The sequence below is a fragment of the Copidosoma floridanum genome, unplaced genomic scaffold, assembly GCF_036245765.1.
Source record: "Copidosoma floridanum isolate Cflo_tuat_1 unplaced genomic scaffold, Cflo_Japanese_pri ptg000001l, whole genome shotgun sequence".
Classification (NCBI taxonomy): Eukaryota; Metazoa; Arthropoda; class Insecta; order Hymenoptera; family Encyrtidae; genus Copidosoma; species Copidosoma floridanum.
In genome coordinates, this window is record NW_028321878.1 from 17,834,593 (window position 1) to 17,857,650 (window position 23,058).

The 23,058-nt window shown below is 38.9% G+C and overlaps 2 protein-coding genes across 3 annotated transcripts in view; both read right to left on the reverse strand.

Moving 5' to 3' along the window:
- Positions 1 to 23,058, reverse strand: part of dac (dachshund family transcription factor) — a 392,393-nt gene that overhangs the window by 179,446 nt on the left and 189,889 nt on the right. The window lies entirely within an intron of this gene.
- On the reverse strand, positions 17,737 to 21,368 carry LOC149376061 (bone morphogenetic protein 2-like). The gene is made up of 3 exons (XM_089591833.1): positions 21,278 to 21,368; positions 18,165 to 18,511; positions 17,737 to 17,903 (listed from the first exon to the last, which is right to left on the reverse strand). The coding sequence occupies exons 1-3, from the start codon at positions 21,324 to 21,326 to the stop codon at positions 17,760 to 17,762; spliced, it is 540 nt and encodes a 179-aa protein (XP_089447959.1). The 5' UTR covers positions 21,327 to 21,368; the 3' UTR covers positions 17,737 to 17,759.

Consider the following 23,058-nt stretch of genomic DNA (forward strand, 5'->3'; position numbering starts at 1 on the left):
ATGTCACAGGTAGGAGAAATTAGCAATCATCACCAGAGACTAGACACCGAGCCATGCAGAAGGCACGATCTTATGGTGGATTTCGAACTCATGAATAGATATGATGAAGATGTCATCATCGCACCTAAAAAATACAATGCCTATCAATGTCGAGGCAGTTGTCAGGGACGCTGTAGACGCCAGACCAACAGATTTCTGACAAATTACGAGAAGCGTGAAGTAAGTTGTTTTCGAGCGGTATTAGTTCAAAAAGTGCATTAAATCTTTCACTGGTATCACCTCATATCTATCTGTCATTGAATGTCGGTGCATGACGAAATCGTAGAAAAATAAATTGTAAGATAAAGAAAACCAAAATGGAAGACAAAAGTTTTGCACGGCAATAGTTTTAATAATATCTGTTAAATACTTTTTATTTTTGAATAAACAAGCAATTACAGCTGTTTTTCTTTTTTCAGTTGTTTATTCAAGCAAGGCCTTGGCTGGATGCATATACCGCCGATCGGAGTGTCAATGAGTCGTGCTGTGTTCCAACGAGAACATCGGAAATGCCAATTCTTTTCTTTACGAAAACCAACGATATCGAATTAGCTATTCTCCCGGAAATGATAATTAACAGCTGTGGCTGTAAAAAAAGTAACTACGTGGAAACGATAATTCACCCTTAAAACTTAAAACTTACTTATCTGCATGAAAAATAATTTCGTGAAAAAATGGATAGCACTGTATGTACGAAATAGTAATGAACAAAATAGACCAATTGATCGTTTTCAAAAGTGATTTTTACAAGCAAACCTTACTTTTTTGTCAATAGCTCGTAGTATTTATGTGACAGTACCTATCAATTCCGATTGTCAGTGTTACGAACCTGCCGCAGCTAAGTGAAGATTCTCTTCGAAAAATATACGTGTTATTACAATTAACTTATTTAATATTGATTCCATTATAAATGACGTTAAAAACCACACGACCACGAGATGTTACACGACGTGAAAAATCACCAATTGAAGTAAAATAACAAAAAGGTTTTAATTAGCTCATTTTCAGATTCTTGATTTCAAGAAACAAAGTAAAAGAGTTAATACGTTGATGTAGCATTATGACACTGAAAAACAATTTCTGTATCGTCTGCAGCAGCAACGATACATCGCAACTGACAAGTAAAACAGACACAAAATTACCTGGTTTGCATCGATATTCAAATGATCTATTTAAAAAAAAACCAGGTACTCAACAATGTAATTTATTTTTTAAATTTGATTCTAGGAGATGAATATATTTAATTAAATTTCCAAATTTGGCGCGCAAAGCTCTCAAAAAGTACAGTACAGAGCGGTGGTAAAAATTAGATGGGCGACAAACGGTAAAAAAAAAAAAAAAACCTCTGGACGACGAAATGCCATCAAATTGCAGCAGCGGCACGGTACTTTTACGCGGATCGTCCCTCACATCAGAGAAGGGAGATTTCGAAATGAATATCCATGACAAAAGCATCGGGAAACAATATCAAAGTGAGGCGCGCCCTCGTTCTCCCGTGTATCGATTTGGACACGCGAAATATTTAATTAGCGCATTCTTGCCGCAATCACGCGGTGTCGTTTCGGCAATTCATAAACCGTGTTCGAGAAATAGAGAGCGTGTGTACGCGAAGTGGGAGGGGTGGGAGGGAGAAAAAAAGGATTCGACCGAGTACGAAGGTGGAATGCGCGTACAGTATATACCTACAGCACACACCTGAGTCGAAAATTAAACGGTTCAGCGGCCTGTAGCAGCCAAAAGGGGGGAGTCGGGTGAAATGAAATATTTAGCGATCCTGCGCGCAAGGACTTGGGATGTTCAGTGTACAAATACACGTGCGAGTGCTTGCCGTATCTCGGTGTCTCCCTTCCAGCACCCCATTAGTTTGGCAGATGAAAGGGAGAACGAGGTACAGAGGATGGGCTGAGGGGTACAAAAGAGTTGGGTCCGTCACTTTGTTTATTAATATGCGAGCGCATTTTGCATTTTCCGATTTTCAGGTTGACTAAACGGCAACAACGGTTTTATTATGTCGTTTTGTGCAACATCACGTTATTTGCATCAGAAGTCAAATCACTTACAAGTAAACTTACTCAAGTGCCGGTGTTTGGATTTTGCATTTGGGTTGAAAATAAAAACAATAGTCAATACAACAAAGATGAAGCATGTCAAAGTCTGAGAGTGTAGGATTGAAACATATTAATGATTGTATGTACCTCTTCTCAGCAACTCCTTACCACCCCTTACAACAAAGGAATTATGTTCGTTTTTTTTGTTATTTTTTTATCATTGTAGCTGCCCCAAAGTATGAGCATTCCACATTTCTTTACGCCCCCACGCACAATTGAAAACTAATCCAAAGTCCCTCCTCCGTGATATCCTACATATCTTGCTCTGTACTAATTCTTCTGTACCTTTTTACCTTTAAATCATACAAAAAAAAAAAGGAGCCAGAAAACTACCAGCACGTATTGACTTTGACAAGGAACTTCAACTGAGAAAAAAAATATTTACTGATTGCGGGGGTGAACTTCCACTATTGTAAATCGTGAGTAACAGTTTCTTTTTTTTTCTTTAAAAAAAAAAAAAAAAAAAATTCCCAAAACCGCGACTCCATCCACGCGTCAAAGCCACAAGCGAAGGTAATCTGGCAGCCGTTCGATCAGCTAGCTCTTCGCGCATACAAGTACCCACTCCCAACTAGATGGATCGGCTGGGCGCTCGCTCGCGTACGTACTTACACCTACCCTGTCTGAGCATTAAAAAAAATTAAGCGCGTGCACGTATACAAAGGAGAAGGCGAAAGCAAGGAAAAAAGAGCCAAAACATTTTCTTCTCCGTCCCAGCCGATGGAAACGTCAATTTTAAGAGAGACGGGGGGAGGGGTCAAAGTACAGCGCTTTTGTTGCAGTGGCGCGAGAGGTACATTAGCGCGCCAAGGCTCGCGTGGCTTCTCAAGCGGCGTGTGTATACAGTATTCGATCAAGTTGGCAATATTTCGCCGGAATGGTATATGGACCGCGCTCTGATTGATAGCCCCCCCGCCCTTACCCCATCAATATTTTTCGAGCCACAGTACTGCATGCAGATAAATATTACACTCGATCTGCAATACATGTATGTGAGTCACTTGGAGGAGGCGGCGAGTCGTTTGATGTTACATGATTTTTGTGCTCTTCTCGAGTCAAAAAATTTTCCATCCCCTTCCCCTTGCCTCATGAAGAATCACACATAGTAATTAAAAAGCGATCAAAGCAGAAAACCACAATAACCGATTTCTCGCGGGGGGCGCGCATGTAAATTGCTCCTTCCGCGACACCCCGCGCGTCATCGAACGGAGAAAGAAAAAAAGAAAAAAAAAAAAAAAAACAAAGGCCGCATTTGTTTCGCTCGCGGCTTATCTTTATTTAGTACAGCGCCGCGCTCTTCTCCTCGGGGGAGTTGTACGCTGCCAGCACCTCGCGGAAGGGAGGGGGAGAGAAAAAAAAAAGAAACTTTGTCTAATAAAAGCTCGATCCATTTGTCAAAGGGCATCCTGGCCCACCTCCTCATGAAGAAAATAAAGAAGAGAGAGAGAGAGAGCTGACGCCACGAATTATGTAAAACACATCGGCGGCGCGACATCTAAAATAATAAAACTTGCCTCCGTCATTTGTCAACGCTCTCCTCCCCCCCCTCTCTTTTTTTCCATCGCGTAGCACCTCGTATTATAATTTTACCGGCTGCGTATACGCTATATCGTACGTACGCAGCGTTGTAGTGGCGCAACACCAGCTGCGACGCTCGCTCATCTTCCCTCTCCTCTGCGCTGTGCTTGGCGGAGAGCCTGCCACCGATTTTCAAAGATCGACTCTCTCAGTCACTGTCGCCAGTCAACAGTTGTTGTTGCTCCTCTCTTGTAAAAAAAAAGTGAGAAAGAGACAGCAACCAAGTCCAAAGTTTCACAATGTGAGCTTTTACATGCGCTATATTTCTTTTTGGTATGACGAGGGGGTGGAAAAAAAGATGTTTGTACGAGAAAGCGATGATTAGCAGTTAAACAGGCAATGAAAAGCGAGCGATGGCACTTTGTTGGAAATCCATTAAATTTTAGCTCGTATCTCCATCCGATGATTAATATGGAAAATTCAAAGGATCGTATGAAGCAAGGATACTATACAAAGCTATTGTATCTTAAGAGACGTTCATTCCAAAAAGTTTTTTTCAAAAAACAAATCACAATCTAGAATGTCTCGCCGATGAATCAGAGTCGCAGGCATGATTGGCTCTTTTTATCCGGAAAAAGAGGGAGGGGGGGGGGGTCGGGAGACAAGATCCGGGCAGAGTGTCCATTTCGGGCGTAATAAAGTGAAACACCAGGCCGTGGTTGCGGCGGCGGTAATAATGTTGCAAAACAAATGTGCCCAGACGACTTTTATGAGTATAAAACCCCCACCCTCCAGGACTCCCTGTGTCCCTCCCCTTCCTTCCAACTGCAGGGAACCTTCAACTCGTGTCCGCACGAGCTACTGCGCTGTACACTTCTTGTACTCCTTATTTTGCTGGTTTAATTGATTTTTGCTCGATCTTTGTTTCCTTCCATACCTATATATTTTATGGATTCATCTCAGCTCAATCAAGCAAAGGTACGGTGATTGGCTTATCTTGGCTCTCAAGCAGAACTCGCAATAACCCAATAAGTATGACTCAGGTTATAAGTTCAATTAAAATTAAAGCTTTCAATGGTCAATCAAAGTGATGCATATTTTTCAAGACCTTTACCTCGAGACGATAGGGATTATGTATTTTTTTTATCTTTTTTTTTTGGACTCGTCAACCGTGCAGTGGTTAAGTGTTCTAATGTGTCCGGCAACGCGTACGGGGTTCCAAAGCAAATTGAAAATTCGAGGCTTCTCACGCGCGAGAAGAGCACCGAAATAAAATTTTGAATACGACCACCAGACGACGGAGGCTGGTGCACTAAAATTGTCGTAAACCGTAAAGACACGCGGAACGGTGCACCTGCCTTTTTGGACACGCACGCACTACCGTGTAATATATATTACGGCTGTACCCTGCTGCTCTCATATACGCCCTTTATTGTGCACATGTGTAGCCTTGGTGATGCTTTTTATCGATGTTAAAGAGGTGATCGCCGAAAAATACACTTTCCCTTACTTACGTGATCGCCGATGAATCGGGTGTAAGTAGCGTGAGATGAAGCTTAGTTTACTCACCTGAAACATTAAAGATAAAAACAAAATGGTATTAATAACCATTCATGTACGTTTGGCCACACGTAATGTAGATTTGCAAGTGATGAGGATGTCGATGGAGATTTTGTTTGCTTTGACTCGAGCAGTTTGTATCATCCATGGTTTTGGATTTGGTGAAAGCAAAAATTGAATAAAAACTACTTATTCTGCACATTTACTTGTAGGTACAGCGAGCTTGCGACTCTCGGTCCATCCACGAGCTCGGTGCACCGCGCGCAAAGTCAGCGAGTGAAAAAACAAGTCAACCCGGAGATCGGAGGGAAAATTACGGATTCGTTTCCAGAGAGGGATGGGGGGTAGGGAGAAAGTTAGGTGGGGAAGGGAGCAGAGCGAGATTATGCGCGAGCTTGCACGCCGTGGGGCAAATTTACGCTCGCTGTATGACAAATGGTTCCCCGGCTGCGAAGCGCACCCCCTCGCCCACACAGCCGTCGCGCACGAACACGCCCGCGTGTGTTTCTTTATTTCCACTGCTGGACGCGTGTGTTTGTCCACGCGTGTTCGTGCTTACGCGCCCGATAAAGAATTGAGGGGGTTTGTGGTGCTCAAAGGCACGATGCTCGAGAGCGTTTTTGATCGTCGTCGACTGCGCGCATGGCGACAAGATTTATCACTTTTTAATCGCACGCTTTGGTTAACTGTATACATCAACAACTGGAGTAGAGACTCTGGATTTAAGGAGGAATGTTTCACAAATACAGTCAATGAACGCGCTCAATTATACGAGTGGGTACAGTCCTTTTCTAGGGATGCGTCAGAGGCAATGGGATTTTTTTTTCGTTTCCAGTGTTCACTTTTTCACGTCTAGCGGCAATTAATCACAAAAACGACGGGCAGAACAAAAAAGAAGGAAAACTCCACCGCCGAGGCTGTAAAAGCAAAAGTCGAAGAAGAGGTGGGTATATAATATATATGCACGTGAGGAAATTGAAAAAAAAAAAGAGGGGGGAGTACGTTTGCGAGGAAAAGAGTGAGCTCTGCAGATGTGCCAAGACTGATGGTCCCTGATGCCTGTACGCTCCCGCAGCTTCCCATTCGGATGATACGCACTTATACAGGAGAGATGATACTTTTTATCGGCGCTTGTTTGCTCAGCACCGCTCTCTCTCTCTCTCTACGACTATATGACTATATACACATGACTACTATACTGTTCCAAGTTTATAAGGTATGTATTTATATACTTATGTCACGTGCGTCGCGGCAAATGTGTAATAAAACATATGATATATTATGCCCACAAGTGGAGCGTTGACTGTAAATATTAGACGTAGGTGGTAACTGTGATGTGGTTCAACTTCGGTTATACAGTGAGTCAGAGTTCACTAAACATGTACGATTTGAATGTTGTTTGTTTCCGATGCCAACGGCTAAGTTAACCAAATGAACTTTGAACAATGTGTCACTGAGGAAAAAATTAATAACATTAATAAATGTTTAATACAATATTGTGTCTCATTTGTCTTCTTGAGGATAATATATGTAAGATTTAAAAAAAATGCAAAGTCAATTTTGTATGCAGATGGTGCAACAGTTCTAACGACAGATATCGGTATATCAACTTTGCAAAAGGAATGGTCAAACCAAGAGTCTAATTCCAATATAGTTGTCCAATACGTGGGCCAGTGCAGAGGTGATTACGATGAACCAAGGTGACATACCTAACCTGGTATACTATTTGTTACATGAGAAATCGTTTTCCATACGTTGGCTGAATTTAGTTAGATAAATTTTTTTTCAGCATCATACAAATTAATGACGTATGTATATAGGTACGCAGGTATGTCATCTTTAATCCCATATCGCTCAGTTGAATCGGTATAGGACAAGGCAACGAATCACAAGTCAGTATACGTTAAAATCACAAAATCAGGGCATTGAAAAAGTATAGGTTGTCATTACTTTAACCATCGTGATCGATGTAATGGTTGATAGTTGTAGCATCAAAGGTGATGCAGATAAAAAAAAAAAAATTTTAAAGAGCATAGTGCGGTTCTCAATACCAACGTAAATCAAGATCGTCACCTGGAAAAAAAAAGGAAGCAACTAAGTTCTGTTTCTCGGAAAAAAAAGATCAAGTTCTTGCTGTGCTACGATAAAAAAAATTGGCTCTTAAGTAAAAAAAAGTCCTGTAATTTTCGACAAGTTGATTAAAAAGAAATTGAATGTATTGTCATGCCGCTACAAACGATACACGAGAAGTACACCAACCGAAAGTAAATTTTAAAAAAGCGATAAAAAAAGGCCTCCACTAGAGATTTTCGAGCCAGGATATCAATTCCCGATGTGGACGCAACACCAATTCGGCAAATCAAACGGGCATAACAGCAGCAGCAAACTCTATTCACGAGGCCAAATAAAAATCGCCCCGAGCGTCCCACATACATCAGCCGAGAGGCCTTATTATCTAAATTAGAGGAGAAGGAGAAATAAAAGAGCAAGTGGAAGCCAGAGAGAGAGAGAGAGAGGGAACGTTTAATTCCCTTATTTCATCAACAACGATCGGATGCGGCCGGCGATTAATTCTCGAGTGGTCCTCCGTCTCTCCCTTTATCTCTGCATCCACATCCTTCCCTCCGCAACCGCTGGGTCATACTTCTACACCGCCTGCACCACTTTTCATTAGCCGCCCGACCAACAGCGTATACATGTGGACGTGTGTGTGTGCACACGTATACGCACGGCTATGTAAATTGAAGAGGTTATACACGCGATTTTACATATTCCGATGGGACGTACGTACGTGCGCGAAAAAGAGAGCGAGACCCGGAGCAAAGCCAAACTCCCGGCTCTCTCTTTCTCTCGAAAAGTGCAGCGGAAGCGTTTCTTCGAGTGTTTTATGGTTTCATGCGCGCGTTACGTACGCGTACACAGTGCCACCGTACCATATTATATACATGCATGGTCTGAGGGGGGTCCTGGGGGGCTTTAGAATTGTAGATTCTTGGTCTCTCGTCCGCTCTTGCCCCCCCCCCAATGCGTGTGTGTGCGAGTGAAAAATCCCTGCTCCCCGTACCTCATCCCCCTCCACCTCCACCATCTACTTTGTGCAAACACCGAGTGCCCACCTCGCGATTTACGGATCTCCCGCGACTCGGCGGCTCTCTTCTGCCACTGACGCTCTTGTTCCTTTTATTTCCGCGGCGTATATATACCTATAAGCGCGTGGAGGAGTGCTCCACCCGAATGCCCGGGGTTCCTTTTTTTTTTTCTTCTTCTTTTATAGACATGTCCTCCGAGGGGGCGGGCGAGACGTTGTGTTTTAAAAGATGAGCGTGCGGGGTGTCAGAAACATTTTAGAGCCGCGATGATGGATCGCGTTGGACGGCATTTCAATCGGAAAGTGATTATTCTTGTCGAGTGACCGGAGCTGTACAGCGCGGGGGGGGGGGGGAGTTCTTGGGGAGTTTTGCCACTTTTCTCCGTCCGTATCCAGGGGCGCTTTTTTCCCGAGAGTGTGGACGCGCGGGTCGTTTGTCAACGCGTATTTGATTTGGCGTGGAGGAGAGCTTCTGTCGTTTACACTCGATTGCAGATGGAAACAATGACGGATGATTTTACAATAACACACGACACGTTGTTCGTTACATCTACAACGGAGGCTCTGGAACTTATAATACAAGTCGCTCGATCTTCTATACAACACGTCCCCGTAGATTGAAAAGTTATTCTCAAATGAAGTTTCTTGACTGTCAACAACATCAGTCGTATGTGGGAGAGAGAAATATGCTTCGAAAAAAAAAAAAAAAAAAGAGAACTCGTGAACCAATTTGAACCTATATACGCTACTTCGATGAACTGGTCATCAAGATTAATAAATAATTATATTAATAACGAATGATGATTCTGATTACAGTTCTCTTGTTGGATGGTTAGAACATTTAAACTGTATGATATAATGATATTTACGTGTTGAATATACGTGAATTCGTGCTTTTTGCTTTTACCACTGCTCCCTGATCCATTACAAATTTAATTAATCCCTAAATAACAATAGTATCTGCTCTACTTCCATTTTCCAATGTGGAACACCTTTGGCATCGTATATTTTTTTTGAAATTATCAAAGTGTTATGCCGTAGACCAAGCAACTTCGAAAACGTATGACGAAATTATAACTTTGAAATGAAAATCCATCCAATTATTCTCTATATCTAAAATAACTCCTAGGAGAATGGATGGTAAAAGGTGATCCACATGTTATTGCAATCTCCTCGCTGAAATTTTCGTTCCTTGTATATAAGTTACAAAATCATTCACTGTGCTTTTCATCTCCGACACCTCGTCTATTTCAACCTACAAGTGCCCCGTGTTGTATGCAATACGTGTTACACGATTGATGAGACAAACGAGCGTGCGTGCGGATTGAGAAATTAATAGTTGATCGCTAATTTACGCATCTGCGGTGTGTTCGTCGGAGGCCACCCTTGGAATGCGCCCCGAAATTGCTATGTCCCAATATCTTCCTCCCTTTCGAGTGCGTCTTCATTCGTCTATATGTACATATAGATACAAGAGGAGTCGGCTTTTCTGTATACGAACCCATAAGCTCGCGAGAGAGACCTTGGTATGGTGGCCATGATGTATCGTTATCAAATGGCACACTTCCCTTGACTTTAACTGCACGCGCACAATAATTAGTATTCGTTAGATACTTTGATCAGTTATGGGGACGATTAAATGTAAAATGACCCAGAACATTTTTCTAACCAAAATTTTGTTGATTACGTGAATAGAAATGTGGCTGTACACATGAAATTTTTTTTTGACAATTGGTAAAGAACTGAAAATCCACACAAGTATATTTTAACCAGTTTTTGATAACAGTTTCGACAAGATTCCTAATCATATTCCAAATTCACCTACCCTTGTTGATTCATGTCTATAGAGGCGGTATTTCACAAGCATTGAATCATACACACTTTGTGCATCATCCCGGACATAATAATAACTTACGGTTTTATTTGTATGCATTTTGTGGGCTTGAAAACTGTATCTGCCTAGGCAAGTTCAACACTTCATTTCGTCTAGAAAAAAAAAACAATCTTTAGACTTCGTTTCATTCAGAACATATACTTCACCGGTTTATAACTTCTAGTAGTTCATTCCTCACTGCAAAAATTAGTTTGATTGCATTTCGATGATAAATCATCGAGGAAACACCAATTTGCGGTAACGCGTGTTCGAAACTCTCGCGTATAGATTCTCTCGATTGTACGATTGCGGGTCCCAAGTTTTTCCGATCGTTTTGTACGTGCAGCTTTATAGTACAAACTGACATGTATTTCATCCGCGGCTCCCTCCCTTCAAGCTCCATATGAGTATTATTTATACTCCTGCTGCACGCAATGTACCTCTACGTGTGTCAAGTTTCGATACCGGAGATAAAGACGATGAAGAGTTATTGCTTGTAATTTCGTGGATTTGCTGATTTTTTTTTTGGTCAATAATGTTAAAAGTTGAACCGCTGAAAGCAATTTACTTTCAAGCGAATTTACCGTTCGCTTGATTAATAGAAACTTATTTTTTGTCAGAATCTCATACCTCGGAAAACGTCGCTATACCTCGGAAACGTGGTTTTTCTCAAACTTCGTATCGTCACTGTATATTACATATTTTTTTACAGATAAAAAAAAATTATAAGGACAAAAGTATCCAAGAATTCTTTTGCAATAAGTAAAATAAGAAAACGAAAAAGCCCTTAACTTCAATGTCTAACGATAAAAAGAATTTTTCCTCATCGAGAGCCATCGACCTTTTCTTAATTGAAAATCATTCTAAAAATGTAAATGAAACTCCAGCATCCATCCTAACATATTTCCATATAATGTTCCTTGATACAGCAACCAAAACGGTTTATCTGGCAGCAAACAAAGGGAAAAAAGAGCGCATGTCGGGAGAAAGGCTCAGCTGGTGCTGCTGAATAAAATATGCAAGTTGATTGCAATCAAACGTACATCGAACACTCGCCACTCTCGCCGACAGAGAGAAAGTTAATGCAAATAGACACCGGCACAGTGGGCGTACGGAGAGCGAATGGGAGGGGCCAGCCGCACGCGCCTCCGAAAAAGTATTCCACACCAGTGGTACACGTATAGGTGCAGGCGCGGCACACGTGGCAGCAGCCAAAGGGCAAAGAGTGCCTGTGTGTGTAATCATACACGGGTATACATATGAGCGTGCACGAGGGCAAATATTAGTTCATTATCAAAAGTGCCGGTAAAGAAACAGTGGTGCCCCGGCCGTGGCGGCGGTGGCGACCGCATCCTTCCTTTTTGGCTTTTTTACGTTTGTACGAGCACTTATTGTATCCATATACACATGCTTACGTTCGTTTTATTTTTCGTGACTTGTACTATTATATATAAAAAAAAAAAAAAAAAAAAAAAAAAAAAAAAAAAAAAAAAAACTGTTTGTAGAATAACTTTTTTTCTAACCGCGGAGCTTTTTATAACTTTGTAAATTTTTTGATTCAAACAAACGAGAATGAAATAAATTTTTGTATAATATTTGATAAGAATCTTTGAAACACATTTCGGCTTGTAGGAATTGAAAAATAAACGTTTTATTCTAAATTTAAGATAAATACAGTTAAAATGTGGGAAGAGAGAAATTAAACCCACGAAACATGAATGTAAAACTTAAACTTGAGGATATCACAGTAAGCTTGAAGAAAAAAAAAGTATTCCCCGTACTCTGAAAAATCACACCAAGTATATAGATTGACTATAGAGGTTTGGAAGAAAAGTTCAAAATGTAGAATCGTACCAAAAAAAATGTAGGCTATGTTTGAACGTATCGGGAGTGCACATGAATTTTTTCAGATTTTTTACCAGGGAAAATGTTCGAGAGAAAAAAATTTTTTAATATTGACAGTTTAACACAGTCTCTTATGAAAGAACAAGGTTAGGTTGCCTTTTAATTGAAATCAGGGTATTTTATAAATATGTTGGATCAAAAAAAAAAGGTTCTTATAGATGACTTACTCCTTAGTACAAAAGGAAGATTCTCAACAAAAAAAGTCATGCCTCGCCAGGCATTATTCAAAAATATAATTAATTTTAATGCTACAGTTTTAAGCTCGTAGAGTATAAGAGGAAAGGAAGTTCGCTGTTACTTGCCGCAGTACATGATGCACCAACACCTCCTTCAACAGCTATCGATTGTTAGAACAACCCATCGTTCGATAAGGAGATGAAATGATTTTATCGACAAATCGCTTCCGAACTACTGACTCGAAAACAAAGAGACACCAAAGGGGGGAGGGAAGCCGGGTGTTAATCACTCGGGAAATGGCCATAAAGTTACTTAATATTCACGATGGTCCAACGGCATCAGGCAGCCAAGCGAATTGCGACATACCATCACCGAGACTCGCGTTCCAAGACCTCGGGACGGGAAAAATTATGCGGCACAAAGTCATTCCGAGTCGTCATCACGGATTTTAATGGGAGAAAAGCCGAAACGGATCGTTAAGTGCCGGCACGCGCGCGTCAAAATTCCCTTTCCCGAAGTAAAGGGTGTTGCGGCGAGGAGTAGGAGGCATAAGACGTCCGCGCCGCCCGGAGATGACAATTTTACGCTACATTAGTCCCAAGCACTCTCTCTTTCTCCCGTCCACTGCCACGGGCAGACATATTGATTGATTGATTGATTGGTTTCACTCGCCGTGTGGCTATAGCCACCCCCCCCTCCCCCCGAGGAGGAAGAAAAAGGAGCCGAGAAAATTTTCAAGTGACTCTCCTTCGTCTTGGGTGGGATACGCCCTTCGTTTGCGGTATGTATTTTTAGGATAATTAGGAGACCGGGTCGTCACACGTGAGGCCATTTTCTCGAAAATTGTTGCAGTGGCGCAAAGGAAAACATGTGCTCTTGACGAATCGATATTGGAGACGTTTATGAGACGCGGGAGGAAAACAAAATGACATCTACGACGCTATGTTTTCAAGAATACTACAAGCAAAGAGAAAAAAAAAGGAGAGGGGGCCGAGCGGTGGACTAATTATGTTTTTAATTAATCATCGGCTTCCTCGAGCCAAGCGTCCGAGCGTCACGACATCGACGACGACGGAGTAAACAGCGCATCGCGACAACCTCGTCTTGCGACCAACTTAAACCCCCTCGTTATACTCCTTCGGAACTTGACGTTTCTCTAATAATCCAACAATAATATAGTGTGCGCGACGAAGCGCCGCGTTGGCGGAAAAGGGCCGTGCATATAATTCGCCGATGCCACGACTCGTCGACCCGCCGTTTTTTCCCTTCCACGTGCCTCGTCTTTCCACTTCGGCGGTGACCTTGTTGTTGTGATTTTATTTTGATTGTTCTTTGATCGTTGCGGGAGTGGTGATAACCGCGTGGTCGGTACGTCCAAAAAATAATTAAATAGTCTTCAAAAGTATTAGAAGTAAAAAATAAACTTTGCTACGAAGTGATGCAAAAAAATTTACAATTTTTACACCGACAAATATATTCACTTTCCTCGGGAAACTCATTTTATTTAATATTTACTCACGTACATTTGTAGTGAATTGAATAAATCAATTGATTAGTTTTTTATTTTTTTTTTTTTATTTTTTTTTTTTAATTCTACATTGATGATATAAGCATTTCATACACAAAAAATTTAATTACAATAATTTTAATGATACATCTGCCAACCCAAACTTCAGCAGCTCCTAAAGATTGTCATTGAATCAACAATCGTATGGCCCGGCCAACTCTTATGTAATGCATACCTTAATCCTTAGCGTTTTCATTGATCTTTACATTCATAGATTGATTTTCAAGTAAAAAAAATTAGTAAGTTAATCTATTGACCCGTAATTTTTTTACTGATCGATTTCATGATACCAAATTTTCTCACTAAAACACGTGCCAGTATGTGTGTTGCACATTCATGGTCTTCCAAGCTAAATTTTGCTATAAATCTTGTTTTTGTAGTCCGCAGTCTCTATTTAGGCTCTGAATACTTTAGACACGAAATCTTTTAATGACAGAAAATAAGAAACATGTTTTCAATACATCTGATCTTTGCCCTGGTCTCACGATGCTTCATGACCACTTTAACCAGAATAAAAGTAAATTTTCCAACGTGATAATTTCACCTCTGTCACATAAACTTGGGATATCCTAAAAAATCTATGATTAGTAAATCGATCAGCCAATAGAAACTGATTCGCACCTATTAACAACCACTAAGCCCTCTTCCTTCCCCCATAAAAAGGTATCTTCCAAAATTGCGACCGGCCGCTCGGAGGAGTCAATTATGAGAAGATCATCGCGCTCACTTTGCTGTAAAACGCAGCCCTAATCGAAGACCGCATCGTTAGAAGGAGTTTGCCCCTCCGATGGTCTTCAATCTTCTCCTCGAGAGGGTCAAACTATATGAAAAATCTAAACCTCCAGACTGAAAAAAAAGGGACAAAGGTCCCGCTCCTTCCATCGCCTGCAGGCCTCCTGCGAATGCGTAGCTTACATATATGTGGAAAAAGAATTTAGCCAAGGACTATAATGGATTCGTGGAAGTAGCCGAGAAATTCGAATGTCGAGGTGTATCGCGACATTATAAGGGCCTCCCACTCTCCGAGTTTCGTGTCTTGATATGCGCACGCATGTCCGTGGGGTTGGCACGCGATAGCTGTATATCTTTTGCAATCCACCTTTTCGATGATCCTCTTCTCGGGCAAAAATTGAAAAGAAAAATGTTGAGGCGTGACGGGAGCAGGTGTGGTTGGTAAAAATTACACGCTGGGCTTATTTATTTTTTTTTTTTTTAATAAGGCGCGACAGAATGCAAGCCACTCTTGAAGATTTAATTAAGAGGGTCAAGTGGCTGGCTGTTTGCAGCGCAAAAAAAAACAGTATTAAAGAGACGGTGCAGGGCCTGTTTGTTTCGCTGATACACGCGAAAGTCACGTGAAATTAGTTGCCACATGCACACCATTACGTTGGACAAAATGGATATTGGAGGATACTGTATTTGTAAATTATGTTGACATGTTGATGGTACTTGATTGACTCGTAGCGATGACGTGTATCGCAACCACTACACTTTTTGTTACGACCAATCAGAGAATTCCACGAAATTTAGAATTTTATTTCTTTGGGGTTGCATGTATTTTGACGTGATTCTGAGTCTATTAGAGGTATCGTTTTCATTTGCATGAAACCTAGTAAGCCTTGACTTGTTACAAATTCAGATAAATCTAGATATGTATCAGGTACAAGGAGAGAAGAAAAAGTGTTGGAATGTATAAGTTTACTAAAAATAATTACAAGAGATTGCTCCACAAGAGCCATCTTGTCAAGTAATTTAGAAATAAAACTGTACGTTTGATTTATTATGATTTATTTCATTGTGAATCCAATCTTAAAAAAGATAGTTTCTTGATGGAATATCGTGAGCTCGATGCGTGAAGAAATTGATGTATGTGAAAATGTATGTTGCTGTTTAGTATTTGATTGAAAACGAACAGTTTCAGTGCAATAAAATGCAATAAATCATAAAAGTTGGTATTAACCAATTTAAAATACAGATTTGTTAAGAAAAATAAGAAATAAGTTTGAAAAGTTGAGAAATAGTTGAAACTCATTAAAACCTCACGGTCAGCGTGAACTTATTTTCCTACCCAGAGCTAGTCGGTAGTAAAAGTTTTACAACTGTTTCCAGAGAAAAATTCCTCACACTTGTTGCAAAAAATATTTTTCCATTCATAAAAATAAAAAAAAGGTCATTTGGAAAAAACGTTTCGTAAGTAAAGTTTAGTTATTTTTACGACATGGGTACGTATTCAAACGATTTGATCTTATTTCATTTTGAAGAATAAATAAAAGAATTTTTGATGAAAAACAAATTAAGTACAGCTGTCAGTAAGGCTTTTATGAGAAGATGAAAATTTCGATTTTTGTTGATTTATATTTACGAGCAGAACTACGCAGTGGCCTAATAGTAAAGATTTTGTGATACATATTCATTAAACGAAATATAGCCTCATAATTTTTGTACACACCATCGTTTTATCATAGTTAAAGCTAACACTTGCAGTAAACTGTTCAACAATTAATAACAAGTTTGGGATGGCAATGACAATGCAAAAAGCACTGTTACAAGGATAAATGTACTGACAAAAAGTTTTTGATGAGATTCTATATCTGTCTTTCTATCGTATAATAATATATGATAGTCCACGATAAAAATACTCCAGAAACGACTGAGTTACCTGTGACCCCAACCAATTGCAGATCAGCGCGTAAGATACGATGAATAATTTATCAGACAAATCACTAAAAAGTACCAAATTCTATTAAGATACGCGTACAAGTCAATCAAGCAAATGGCTCGCAGAGTACGTATCGTAAGGGAGGACGGGGGAGCACAGCTGATTCGCATCAATCACCAGAGTCCGCGGGACGTATTCACTGGATATACACCGCGTGCAATGGACTCTCCGATGTATCGCGGGGCGCTGCCGCGGAAGACCTAACAGCGGGAGGGGAATTTAATGCCACGGAGCGTGACAGCGTCGACAGTTCGTTTGCGCGCAATTAGCGTCGCTTCTGATACAACCCCGGCCGGCTTCTGCTGCGAGCTTGTATCAAGTGTTTCGATCGCTGAGCACTTGCACGAGTGGAATTAGATGGCCATCGTAATTTACGACGAAAGCTCGCGAGGCTGGCGAATGTCATTGTCGCTGCAAAAATGTGACTCTCCGTGGATTGTATGGTGGAAAAAAATAAAAAATTGACTCGACACTCGAGTGGGATCGTAAAGAAAGAAAACAAACGATGGAAGACAAGGGAGTCTCTCGAAAGTGAAAGAAAGGGAGTTGGCATCCCCACGGGGAAGAAAAAAGGACAAGAGCGTTTGGATACGTGTCGAAAGTGGCACTTGAGCGACCTTTCGAAGCCACGCGTGTGCAGATCGATCGGCACTCGAAAGTTTAAAGAGTATCGCACGCTTTATTCCTTGCTAGGCAGAATTTTACTCCAATCCAGCTGGAGTGGGTTTGTACACGCAGAGATGAATGGTTTGATAAATAAAGGCCAACCACTTGTCACTTTAAATTTACGATTCTGGAGTATTGTGTCTGTTACACTTTTTGTGAAAACTACGCCAACGTAGGATTTTCGTATGCTTGGATGGACGGGAAAATGGGACTCGAAGGAATCCTGACCGAAGTGAAACTTCAAGTGAAATTATTGAGATGAAACTGGTTTGTTTTCAGCCTCACGCAACTTGAAGTTGTATTTCTGCTGGGCCATTCCGAAAATGATTTAATTATAAAAAATAACATCAAATTGATCTTTTTTTTTTTTATGTATATGTAATACAGTAATTTTTTGTCTACAAATTAAATATCACGCGACACGCGGGATCATTATCTTTCCCTACCGCGTGATTTAATTTTCAGCTTCAGAAACCATCCTGACGAATTATTTATCAAACTATTTGTAGTGTGCTGAGAGAAATTTGGAGATTTTTTCTTTAACGACAGCCACATTCCTCCACTATAATGTCTGTTAAATTTTTGAGTAAGATATTTTGGTCTTTATTGAAATAAAGAATTCTCAAGTTTGACATACGCACAGGAACACAGCACGGCGCTCTTGTATGATTTCCAATTACAATCTAAAAAAATAAATAATTTCAGCCATTTAGTCTTTAAAAATAAAATGCCAATCAAGTTTCATCAGAGACTACATACTTTGAATGACCTAAGCAAGTTATTCAGTCAGTATTCTAGTAAATATCTGAATCTTGCGTTTCATTTTCTTTTCTTACGTCATAATATAAAGATAAAAAATCAATGAGCTACATGATTTGAGCCCAAAGTTTCATACTACTTTAAAATTAACTTATGAAATCTGTTTTAGATCGACCGATACTTACTGCTGGTTCTATATGATTCGTTAATGTGCTCTGATCAAGTAGGTGATCTCGCCGACTACATTGCCCTTGGCACTGATAGATATTTCGGCGTTTGGGTGCAATGATATGGTCAAAACCGATGGCCTCGAAGTCGATCCACATATCCTTTCTCGTGCACGGATATTTATCTTGTGCCATCTGCATATCGGTTTTAATTTCTTTTACTAACTTTCTTTCATCCGACCAACAGACATTTGCAACTTGGGTGTCAGAAGTATCGAGATTTTTATAAGAAGTCACCAATTTCTCGGGCTTTACTTCGACATGATACTGTGGAGAGTCATTCTGCTTTACCAGGTTCTCTGCAACTAAGTAGTTCAAGTATTAAATAAACAAAATAATATTTAACATTAGAGTTTTCTCAACGTCACGTTAATTGGCTGGCTATGCGATATGCGTTGAATGTCGAGCTTTAAGGTAGTACTGTCGATACCGCACTAATCAACTGAGAACTTAATCTTGATGGCAATGTGTTTGTGTATCTGTATTCATTGTGTGTATACATGTAATACCCGTGCTGAACCTATTAATTTTATTCATTTAAGGTGGCTCCTCACTATAAATCCCACAAGAAGAGTAAGCATACTGCAACACAGCTTTTCATTGGCTGTGGAGGTTCTTGACTAAAAATGGATAGGTACCTATAGTCCCTTCAAAAAAAGTTTAGTCACATCTACACCGTTGACCTATATCGTACAATACAGTGACTCGAGCAGACGTATATATACAAATCTGACAACATAACCCTTGTATGTAAATAATAATAAGCTGACGATAAGTACCTAATAATAAGCCACGGGTGACCAAAGACAAAAAAACTTTAGAAAAAATCTACAAGTTATTTATTAGTGACGAGTAAATACAACCGTGTCCTAACTTTATCGTGATATATTCTATTAATTTTATCTATTAGTCAAAAAAGTACATAAGTCAGCCCCGCATTAAATTATTTTCTTAGTTCAGCGTCTCATTTATTTTTATTATAGTTATGATTTCCCACAACTCCTATTCATTTTACGTACAACTTTCTGACCAATTCAAACTACGCGGGCTACCGCTCTTCGGTGTAGCAGACGCCCCCCACTTTTCATCTGTTCCGTGACTTGCATAGTTATCTACTATTTTCACAAAATATCCTATAAAACCCATGGTAATGTCCAAGTACCTGAATGTCGTTGGAAAGATTCTGATTTCTTCTATCTGCTACATAGTTTTCTATTAAGAACTACAGTATCTTTGCTGAGATATCATACAACCTGCGCCACCAATTTGACGACCCTCCATAAGAGGCTATGTTATAGAGTCTATTTTCCAGTTAGTTTTTTTCAACAATTTTGGTGGTGACGAGGTCTAAAATTTTGGGAAAAGACTCCTTGCACCTTCAAGAATCATTCTTTAAAATATCATTTAATACTCCAGTGTTTTGATTTAGTGAGGAGCCACCTTAATCGCTAATAAGATCTCACAGGCACCTAATGAATATTATGAAGTGACTAAAATGTAGTTTACGTTTTTAGCATCTTCTTTGTAGACTTTTATAAATGTCTTGTTGGTCAATGTTTAGAAGTACGAAATAAATCACCTTCTTCTATTAGATTATGTGTTAAACTGAAAATTAGTAAAATGCCCATGATTTTCTTCCTACACACTCTAGGTCCACAAAAATTTAACTAGATCATTTTTGGGTACTTACAATCTCATGTATTTAATTTTATCGAAATCTTGTAGGTCAATCATTATACGACAGTACTACCTTAAATGACCACCGACTGGCAATACAATTCGATATTTTTTAGTACTTGTCAACGTAAAAGGTAGGTGTAACTCGTGTAGGATTGCAACCTACTTAATGCGAAAAAATTTGCTCAAAAAAATTTCTCACAAGCCGTTATGAAAGAAAATTTGTTTAAATGTTATTCACACAATTTTTTCAAATGAAACAATGGTTTTTTACATTTTTCAAAAGACTGAAGAGCCCCAAGCAAGCTTCTTCTTCAGAATAATCTATTTAAAAAAACTTAGAGATTGGCCGGTAAAAGTTTAGACACTTGAGCTGGTATCTATTTTTAAACTTGATAACAGAATTTGTTGTTTTCGAAATTTTTAAACTTTATCTAATAATGATAATGAACAGTTTTTCGAAAGACCCATCGACTCACTGACAAACAATAACATTCTTTTCATTTGGTTATCGATAACTATGTAGAATATCCATTTTTTAGAATGGTATTTGTTGTGCTAAAAACACCATTTCACTCATTTTTAACTGACCTACTTTTCCAGCATCTCGACATAAAAAATGTTGTTAATGGTATCGTTAGTCATCGAAGAATACTATAAAAAAGGCAAATAATTATGAGAAATAATTAAATATGTGACGAGCATATTTTTTCTTTAGCTTATTTTTCTTAATGAGAATAATGAAGACATTAATTAAAAAGTATTTTTGTAAGCTAATGGCTTCACTTTTCTAAAATTAGTTTAAACCACTTTAACAGCTGGATACTAACAAATTTTTAAAATCCACTTCGTCTAAATGGTATATTACGTTAGGGGCCGTGTTTAAATACCAACCAACGTTACCAACGAAGGGAAATATGCTTTGTTTAATTATTTAATTAGTAATTTGGTCTAACTCAGTCACCCTTGAAAAGCTTAAGATACTTGCTTATAAAAATGTAGCGATATTTAGATCTAAATGATTATTGAATCGGTAACTCGGAAACTTAAAAACAGTAAACAATATTTTAAAAATTTCTAAAGCAAATGTCTTATTCGTGATTCGTCACGATGGTTGAAAATTTTGTCCGAGGACGCGAAATGTTCCTTATAGAATACAATAGTTATACCTATTTCTTGTGCCAAGTACTCCACAAACGTCCAAAGCCAAAAAAAAAGTGCTTCAAGTAAGCGAAACATATTTTGCTAGGTAAGTTCAATCACAATTTGAATGTTAGTACATTTCATCCTGTTAAATGGGCATACTGTTGCCTTATTTATATCAAAGTCAGGATTTCATTTTTATATTTAGATATCATCCTAATAAAATATACACTTTTTAAAGAAGATCTTACCAAGTTCAGCATCGTTGGACCCATTGTTTAGAAGAACGAAATTCTCCATGTACTCTTTATAAAGTACTAGATAATAAAATTTTACCAAGAACTGACGGATTTCGTTACTAAAATCGTAAGATTTCGTTGTAACTGGTGGTGCCTTTACAAAAAATTTAAAAAAAAAAATGACATGTGAAAATTCATCCCAAATATTGCATTGGATAATAGGTAAAAAATAACGAATATTTTCAACTCACCGCTAGCTCCAACTGTGCATTGCTTAAATTTTTCGATTTCTCCACTTCAATACTTGCAGAAAGCTTGGCAGCATCGGCAGCACTCATCACCGCTAATATTACCAAAACTATCGTAATTGACGACATATTGATTCGTATTTTCTTCTTAATTATAAATAACTCAAATTTTTCCTAGAGTACTTTGCTCGCACGTTGTGTAATTACCTACGTAAAATTTGATCACGCGATATTTTTCCAATTCGAGCGAAGCACGCCAACGATCTCCTATCAAGTGTGCACTGAGAGCCGATATCATAGGCGCTTAGTACTATACCAAACATCCACGTATTCCCTTATCTTGGATACGATTACTATAAAATAATGACGACAGTGAAACAAGCAGTCATTGGACAACTGAATTCTCAAGGAGAAAATATGATAATGATAATCGATATCTATAATGAGTGTCACGCCTACACGGAGGAGAAAAAAATCTGAGCAAAGCAAGTGCGCAACTACAAAAAATAAACGAAATACGTTTTTGTTTAAAAATTAATGGCAATGGACATTGGTTATTGCGAAAATAGGTCCCTATTAAGAGTAAGCAGGTATCACTCAATCGTTGCACGTGCAGAAAGAAAACAGTTTTACGAAAAACAAGGATGAAAAACTACATTAAAATTCAATTAAGTGTATTTTCTTTTGAAAAAAAACCCTAATGCGTAGTCACCTGCTTTAGTAAGGACTACGTGTTGAATTAAAGCTTTTTTATTACCTATCGACGAGCATATTGTAATCGAAAAGTCCTACAGCCAAAGTTAAACTGTTAAATTCTAATACAACAAATTATAATACAATACCTTTGGAAATTACAATTTGCGGTAGTATTGAGAAGATATGAGAACTAGTTTTTGTCGAATTATAAAGAGTTTTAATGATTTTCGTCGGAATTGAAAAAAAAAGAAATCATTTTTTATGCAACAAAAAACTTCATAAAACATCAATAGATTTTATGAACGAAAAAATTTGTATGGATTATCAGTATAATCTTTCAAAAATTTTGAATTGGTAGTGGAATCATTTATTGGTGATGTACGATAACAGATTTTTTTTTCAAATCTGTTTTCATTTATTTTATCTGAACAATTATATAAATTTAATTTAATACAACAGTAATATTAACATCCAGATGTTAATATCACAATTTTGGAGTGATAAGATCACACGAAACTCAATATAAAAACTCAATAAAGTCGTGGTGTAAAAATGCATCTGATGTTTTGCGTTACCGAAAAACTGTGTCCTACCCAAAAAAACTATCGTCAAATTTAACGAACCGTTCCAACGAATCAAAATAAGAAAAGAAAATCCAACCAGACCCCAACCAGGCCCCACAGGGCATTAATTCTACAATAGCATAAAAATAGGGGCTCTACATTTCTCATGCTTCATAAAATCCTCGACTGACAAGGACAACCTTAAACATCAACTCAACAGTCCCTTAGAAAAGTCTTATGAATATTATTTTCCAGCCAAGCAGATGTCTTTTCCGATAAAATATCA